This window comes from Vombatus ursinus, unplaced genomic scaffold, assembly GCF_900497805.2.
Source record: "Vombatus ursinus unplaced genomic scaffold, bare-nosed wombat genome assembly UNPS02009930.1, whole genome shotgun sequence".
Classification (NCBI taxonomy): Eukaryota; Metazoa; Chordata; class Mammalia; order Diprotodontia; family Vombatidae; genus Vombatus; species Vombatus ursinus.
This window is the reverse complement of record NW_020949708.1, coordinates 1-8,746: the sequence shown is the minus strand read 5'-3', so window position 1 is coordinate 8,746 and position 8,746 is coordinate 1. Positions and strand designations below refer to the sequence as shown.

At 39.3% G+C, this 8,746-nt stretch overlaps 1 gene segment (V, D, J or C); it reads right to left on the bottom strand.

The window, feature by feature from the left end:
- Positions 1-1,031: 1,031 nt before the first annotated feature.
- LOC114036671 lies at positions 1,032-8,462 on the bottom strand. The segment is given in 4 exon segments: positions 1,032-1,639; positions 7,645-7,962; positions 8,084-8,180; positions 8,264-8,462. Coding segments are annotated over 3 exon segments (534 nt in total).
- Positions 8,463-8,746: the final 284 nt, after the last annotated feature.

The window sequence follows — 8,746 nt, the reverse complement described above, 5'->3', positions numbered from 1 at the left end:
CTCCAGCCAATAACATTTGAGAAAGACACTCCCAATCCCTCAGGGGCACTTCTAGAATCCTGAGTAGGAAGATTCCTTCAGTCTTTCTCTAGGAAACTGAGCTCACAGTAACTGTTACACTTTGAGGGGGGAAAAAACGTCAACAATTATTGTAGATTTTTCTGTTCATCATGAAGTGATGTGAGTGGCCCAATGAGTCCATGGCTCCTGGCATCTCTATGTTCTCTGGGAACTCGGTGACTATGTTAACACCAAAGTCTCTGTAGCTCTGGGAGCATTGCAAATGAAGACTTTTGCTTTGACTCCTCTTCTTCCCAAGAAACCTTGGAATATCTTGAGAATAATTGGAAGAACTCTATTAACTTTGCTCAGTGTCTCTCTTAAGTGGCGAAGATCTCACTAGTTCTGTTTTGTACGTTCATATAGATTAGTCATTAACTGCAGCCTGGCTGAGAACTAATAGAACTTCATTAATGTCTCCATAGATAGCATCATAAGACGACACAAATGTACAACAGGAAGAAACCTCCAAGGCCATTTAATCTACCCTGCGCTCACTAATCTCATAGCAGAGTTGAAGCAACTGAGACCAAAGTAGGCTCAATGACATACTGTATTTCACACAGGTAGGACGCTTCAGAGGCAGGACTTGAACCCAGGTTCTAGTACTCCAGAGCTAGTCATCTATCTAGTGTACTGCCACCTTCAAGGGAGACAATATATGTAAAACACTTTGCAAACCTTACAATACTACAGAACTTGAGTTATTATTATTATTAATAAATCATTAATTCATTAGCATGACAATATTCTTTTAGTTTCTGCTACACACAAAGTTTGTGGCAGCTAGTTGGCACAGTGTATAGAGTGTTGGGATTGGAATCAAGAAAACTCATCTTCACGAGTTCAAATCAGGCCTCAGACACTTAACTAGCTGTGTGACCCTGGGCAAGTCACTTAACCCTGTATGCATCAGTTTCTTCATCTATAAAATGAGCTGGAGAAGGAAATGGAAACCACTCCAGTATCTTTGCCAAGACAGCCTTAAAATGGGGTCAAACAGAGTTGGACGTGACTGAAATGACTGAACAACACACAAAGTTACTTTCAAGGATTTCATGGCCCATTAAGTGATATGTGACATATTCAAAGGATCTGCAATTCATGCCAGTATGTGATAAATACTATAAGAGTGGTTTAGCTCATAGTTTTCTCAAAGTAGTAATAGTTTCCTGTGTTGGGGGAAGGGTAGCAAGTGCCAGGAAAATTCAACACCTCATAGTTGCAGTAAGAGATGAAAGAGGTTTCTGCATGGAGAAGAGCTAACTTTGCCTTATTGTGTCTGCTGCTGGCACAGAGATAAAAAGATGTTTGTGTGGTTCTGGATGACCGTAGAATGAGATCAAATGTCTCCTTTTCCCGAGAGACATCGTATCCCTCAGAAATGTCTCCTTTCTCTTTGTTTCCTCTTGTTATGGAGAAATAAATGAGCTGAAGCTCCTGGCCCTGGTCCTGGCGGTACCAGTACATGCGTTCAGGTCCCAAATTCTCTTCACAATTCGGTGCACAGTCTGTCCTATTCCTGTGATTAGATTTCTTGGAGTTTGGATGATTCTGGCATCTTTGGCATCCATGGAACCTGTGGGGGAAGCAGAAATAAACCAAAGAGAGAGATTGACACTGAATCTCTCAGGGATAGGATTTCAACCGGAATCCAAAAAGTCTGAGGAAGTAATTTCCCATCAGTGACTAGGACTTACCTGATCCCAGAAAGCAAATGACCACACCCCAAAGAAGCCTGCTGTCCATGGTAGAATCAGGGCAGCAAGGGAGCAGCTTCCTAGAACAGAGCTCTGGCTCCTGGAGAGGGGGTAGAAAACCAGCTGAGCTCTGGGGAGCCCTTAGCTTAACACAGAGGATTCAGAATTAACATATCTTCTAAAACCTTGTAGCTGAACAAGTCTTCCCAAGGGGAGCTGCAGCATCTCCTTGAAAGGGGGAATAAATCTTAGTAGACTGCAGTTACGTTCAGAATAGCGCCACTGTTTTTAGCTCTGTAGGTGTGGTTATGATTTAGGAGCTAGCAGGAACACTGGTGGTATTTAAATTTAGGATCATTGAAGAAATTCTGTTTCTGTGTATGGAGAAGGGGAGCATAATTTCATTACCCTTATGACTTGAGGCAGGCTTTAGTGTTTACTTTCTGGACTTTCTTTTCCTAATTTTCAAAACAGAAGGAGGGTTACACTAGACAGTATTAAGGCACAGACTGTCTCCCATACTTGGAATGTACTGTGTCCTCACTTCTGCCTCTTTGAATCCCTAATTTCCTTCAAAACTCGGGTCAAATGCCACCTTTCTTAATCCCCCCACCCCACCCGCTAGTGTTTCTCCTTGGCCCCAATTGCCTAGTACTGTACTTCTAATGTGTGTGCATATTTATACATACATTTATGTATATATACACACACACACACTTACGTGGTATATAAATATCTATATGGGTAGATATATAATCTGTTACATTCATTTATATGTCCCATAATACCTAAGAATAATTTGTTGCTTTGTTCAGTTGTTTTTGACTGACTGTTGGTCTATATTGTCCATGAAGTTTTCTTGGCAAAGTGACTGGAGTGGTTTGCCACTTCCTTCTTCAGTGGATCAAGGCAAATAGAGGTTAAGTTTCTTCCCCAGGGTCACACAGCTAATTACTGTCTAAGGCCAGATTTGGACTCAGGTCTTCCTGACTCCAGGCCCAGAGCTCTATCCACTGAGCCACCTACCTACCTCCAAATCTTATGGGACCTCTCCTTTTTAATATGATCTTTCAAATATCACTGATAGTGGCCCCGTAATCACAGAACACAGAACACAGAACACAGGAAGCAAACACAGGAATCACACACATAGAACCCAAATATATAATTCATCTAGGCCTGGTGACTTGAATTTTTCAAGGGTAGCTTGGTTCTCTCTTACTATTTCCTTTATTATCTTGGGTAGCAACTCTGTGAGTCATTGTTTCTTCTTTCCTTTCTGATATGAAGTTAATTTTCCTTGGCAAAGTAAATGGCAATAAAATAAGAAATAAGCAGCTCAGACTTGTCTCTTGTCAGTTGTCATCTTGCCATCCAGCTGGAGGAGACTGCCCCTCCTTGTTGGATCCTACCTTTTTCTCCCAATATATCTTAAAAAAAAACTTAGCTTTTTTTATTCCTTCCTTATTCTTTCAGTAGCATTAGCTAGTGCCATGATTAGTAGGGAGAAGGAAGGGAGACACTCCCTCCCCTTCCCTCTGTCCCTACAGGACTCACTCCACATTTTCTCTGAATCTTGACTACCTTGAGCTTCTAAGGGCTCAACTTTTTAAATATATTTAAGGGAGGTTGGTTAATTTGGTTTCTCAGCCAATCCCTTCTTGACTCAATCAGAGAAGTTTTCACAACTAATAAAGGGATCACAGGACATTAAGACTTTGCTAAGATATTAAAATCTCATATTCTATGACTACATTCTGTGACTACATCAAGTCACTTGGAGGAAGTGGAGAGCTTCCCTTACACACTCAATCAACAAACATTCATTAGATTTATATCATGCAATAAGCCAGGAGTGGGGAACCTATGGCTTTGAGGCCACATGTGGCCCTCAAGATTCCCAAGTGCAGCCCATTGACCCAATCCAAACTTCCCCTTAGTAAAAGGATTTGTTCTGTAAAACTTACACTCAGTCAAAAGGCCGTACTCAAGGACCTAGAAGGCCACGTGTGGCCTCCAGGTCACAGATTCCTCACCCTGTTAAGCAGTGAGCAAGGGAAATACACGGAAGTGAAATGATCCCACAGCATTCATTACATCCTAATTGGGGGTGGGGATGGCAAGTGGTGATAACAGGCACATACATAAATAAGTAACCCGTTAGGACAGCTAGGTGGTACAAGGCATAGAATGCCAGGCCTACAGTCAGAAAGATTCATTTTCCTTAGATACTTACTAGCTATATGACCCTGGGCAAGTCACTTAATCCTGCTTGCCTCAATTTCCTCCTCTGTGAAATGAACTAGAGAAGGAAATGGCAACCACTGCAGTACTTCTGCCAAGAAAATTACAAATGAGGTCAAAAAGAGTCAGACACACCTGAAAAGCACTGACCAGCAATGACAGCAAGGAAAGGCTGGTGGTGGGGAGGGCAAAGATATGAAGGCAATAGTTTTGGGGGAGACCTACTAGGAAAGTATTCAATAAGTGGCACCTGAGATGAATCTTGAAGGAATCTTGAAGATGAAACTTGTAACTTCAAGATAATAGAAGCGATTGGGAAGAATATTCCAGACAGCCAGTGCAAAATCACTGAGTTGGGAAATGAAGTGTTATGTATAAGGAAAAGCAAGAAACCTGGTTTGACTGGACTGCAGATTGCATAGAGCAGAGTAATGTGTATAATGCTTCCTGAATGTTTCAAATACTTTAAAAAATAGCTATATAGAATTTAAGGAGGTGTCCATGAAGGGTACAAAAAACAAGTGATTCAAAATGTGCCACTGACCCCTTGTGTAGAGAGCAGGATATGACTAGACTGAGTGTGAGAATGAGAAAGTGCAGTGAGAGAGGGTTTGGGAAAAGGAATGAGTGGGGAGAAATGAACCAAACATGAAGAGTGACGCTGTGTTTTATTCAAACAATATGAAATGATAGAATCTGTAGTTTGAAGATAAATAATCATGCATTAATTTATTTTGCCTTTTATATTGTATCAAGGCAATTTTTCCCTATCATTTCCCTTAATCTGCTCGACAGTCAGCCCTCTGAAGCCAATTACAAATTCTATTATTTTGGATTTGGAAGAGGATTTGGAGATAATTGAGTCCAAATCACCTTTTTGGCAATGGAGGAAACTAGGCTCAGAGACATAAAATGACTTAACAAGATAATCTAAGATAATGTCTGTCAGTGTGTGATCTGGGGGTCTTGGATGTCTCTAAGACCTTTTTAAGGAGCCCAAGATCAAAACTATTTTGATAATAATTCTAAGACATTTTAATTTTTATGATACATATTGATATTTCCCTACATACATCAAATATATTACCTATATATAAAAACTTTTGGGAAGGGTTCTCAATAATTTGTAAGAGTGTAAAAGGATTCTGAGACCCTAAAACCTAAGAATCTCTCTGGTCTAAGATTATTCTGGATTTTTCCACCTCTTAGTACCTGCAAGCTGCTTCTTCCATTAGTGAGTTCCTCCTGGGGTTCCATTTTAAGGAAGTACCCAGGCTGGCTTGCCTTCATTCCTTTCCAGTTCTGCTTTTGACTCCCTAGATTTCACCTCCATAGATACTTGTCGCCTCCTCCCTGCCCCCCACAATTCCCTCTTACCCCTCCCACCCTACTTTAGCTCCTTTTTTCTGTGAGGTCTTCTCCCATTAGAATGTAAACTCCTTAAGGGAAGGAACTGTCTTTCTTTTTGTTTGTATTTATATCCCTAGCACTTAACACAGTACCTGGAAGGAGTTATGTGCTTAATAAATGCTTTTGACTAATGTATGGACTAATTACCTGACTAGTTAGGGGGAGAGGTTGCATTAAAGGAAGATTTCTTAACCCTCTTCACCCTTGTGATTTCACTGAGAAGTGCTATGATTGTTAGTGTAATAAGTCTCACTTTGATACTTGGATGTATCCATGTTCTCCTTTATGTGGATTCCTGTTCCTCATCCCACCCCACCACTGGTGCAGATTGTAACTTATTCATAACTTTTGACCACATGTAATTTTTGCCCATGATCTCTAATAAATATGACATAGAATCTCTGTGGAACAACTCATCAGAACTTTTAGCGTTTTATGTGTACCAGTAGGGCACTTCAAATAATGTCTGTTACCTCAACTCTTAAACATGGCCATTCTACCTCCTTTTTGGGGGGAACCCAAAGGAGGAGGCAATCGGGGTTAAATGACTTGTCCAGGGTCACAGAGCTAGTGAATGTCTGAGGATGCATTTGAACTCAGGACCTCCTGACTCCAGGGCTGATGCTCTTTCCACTGGACCACCTAGCTGCCTGAGCCTCTTTTTTCTGAGAATGTTTTCTTGATGAAATATTTTATGGTACTTCTTACTTGCAAATCTTCAGTGTTCATATGCTAAAGTCTACTTATGCACATCATGGTTTTTCCATTTCTCTCTGGGCCCTCTGGAATTTTACTCCTTCAAAGAATATGGTGTTTCATTATGCATAGCCATATAGTATCAGCTGAAGAATGTGTTAAAAAAAAATGTGTGTGTGTATTCATGTGTTAAGAGGAGTTAGGAATCTTTGATACTTCTGTATTAAATGAAACCCATCCTATTATCAATTTTTCAGTCTTCTGCTTCAGTCATTGTTCTGTCTATAGCAACAATTCTCAATTTTTTTTTTTTTGGTCTCAGGAGCCCTGTACACTCTTGAAAATTTTTTTGCTTTTAAAAAATATTGAATACCTTAAAGAGCTTTTGTTTACATGAGTTGTATCTATGAATATTTACCATATTAGAAATTAACACTATTTTAAAATATCTACTTATTAATACATTCAAAATAACAAGCTCATTATATAGTAACATAAATAATATAATTTTATGCAAAATAACAATATTTTCCAAAACAAAACAATTAGTGGAAAAAGTGGCAATGATTTTCTTTTTTTGCATATGTTGCCAATGTCTTGTTTAATGGAAGATAGCTATATTCTCATACCTGCTTCTGCATTCAATCTATTGTGATACATTGTTTCAGTTGAAGTATATGAAAAAAATCCAGCTTCATATAGATATGTAGTTGGAAAGGTGAGGAGCTTTTTAATAGAGAAATAGCATCTTTGTGTTTATTATGAAAATAATTTTGATCTCAAGGATACCCCAAAAGTGTTTTGGGTACCCCCAAAGGTCCAGGGACCACACTTTAAGAGATACAGGTCTACAGTATTTATACATACTTGAATATTTTAATGGTTGAATGATCTCATCAATGTTGGTACTGACTCCAGTGGTACAGATCATAAGCATAGTGTTTGGCACATAGTATATATGTGCATAATAGTATACAAGCATAGTAAATGCTTGTTGATTGCTTAAGTGATTTCAGTACTCTTTTGGCTTTCTCACTGTGCCAGCTGCCTTATGACATTTATACTTCTCTAGGAAATTTTAATAATCACAGTCCATATCTATCTCTTTATCTATTCCTAATGTTTCAGAATCAAGAGCTTATTTAGATAGGCCAGAATGAAGTTTTCATAATTACATACATATGCAATATATTTTTCTCATCTTTATTCAGTCTCATGATTTGATGTTCATTTTGAACTTTGTTCTAATAAGTTCATGGTCCAATTACACTCAGATATCTAGTTAAGAAATGACTTCCATGTCAATCACCAGTTGATACTGGGTATTTACAAACCTCTTCCCTGTGTTGAAGCATAAATTAGAACTTTTGTGAAGGATATGGACATAAGACTACCACAATTAGCATTTTCCCCCACAGTGTGTGTTTATAGCAAAAATAACTTCCTGTGTTGGAGAAGTATAATGAAAGCAGAAAGAATCAACACTTCAGGATTGTACAGGCTGAAGAAGGTTTATGTACAGAAAGGAACTGACTTTGCCTTACTGTGTCTCTACTGCTAGCACAGAGATACAATGATGTTTGGTTGATTCTGGATGATGGCAGAGTAAGAGAAAAAAGCTCTGGCTTTTCTCGAGCGGCGTTGTATCCCTCAGGAATGTCTCCTTCCTGAAAGTTTTTTTCAGATGTAGAGTAATAAATGAGTTGGAGTCCTTGGCCCAGATCTTGTCTATACCAATACATGTAATTATGGCCCAAATTCTGTTCACATCTTAGTGTCACTTTCTGTCCCATTCTTGTGACTATGTGTCTTGGGCTCTGGGTAATTCTTGCATTCTTAGCATCCATGGGACCTGTGGTAGAATGAGAAAGAAGTCCAAAGAGAACACTGATATTGAAGCTCCCAAGGAAAGATTTGGAGTCAGAACTTGACAGGCCTAAGATAAAATCTCCCCCTCTACTCCTAGGACTCACCTGTTCCCAGGAAATAAATGATGACAGACCAGAAGAGCTTGGTACTCATGGTAGGATCAAGTCAGGAATTCAGTTCCTTTCCAACTCACAATTCTGTCTAAGGAGATAATAGATTGAAGAAAGTTGAGCTCTGGAGCTCTCCCTCATTCAATTCACAGGCTTTATCTTTGAAAACTCTACCTTACTGAAGTTCAACATGTTCTTCAGAGAGGGGTGGGAACAGTCCACAGAGGAGGAGAATGAATCATTATTTCTAGTCTAGAGTTACTTTCAGAAGGACAGCATTTGCTTTTAAAGCTCTGTAGGTGTGGTTATGTTTTGGGTACTCATGACAACATCAGCTGTCTCGGTAGTGATCTTGCTTGGTCACTTTGGGTAAGACACTGAATTGTTTGGTGCCTTAGGTTTCTTATGCATAAAAGATGGGTGTGGAACAAGATGCTCTCTAAGAGCCCTTCTAGGGCTAACTCTTGAGTCTAGGATGGCAAAGTATTATTGTTAACTTGTTTTCATATCCCTTTCTCTCAAGGATGAGTTATGAAGGAAACTGTTGCATAGTAAAATAGTGATTTGTTAGACTTTGATTTCAAAGACTTTTCCTTTCTAACCTGGAAGACTGAAAAACACTTTGTGAATATTTGACTCTTTAAAGGAGACAAGTCT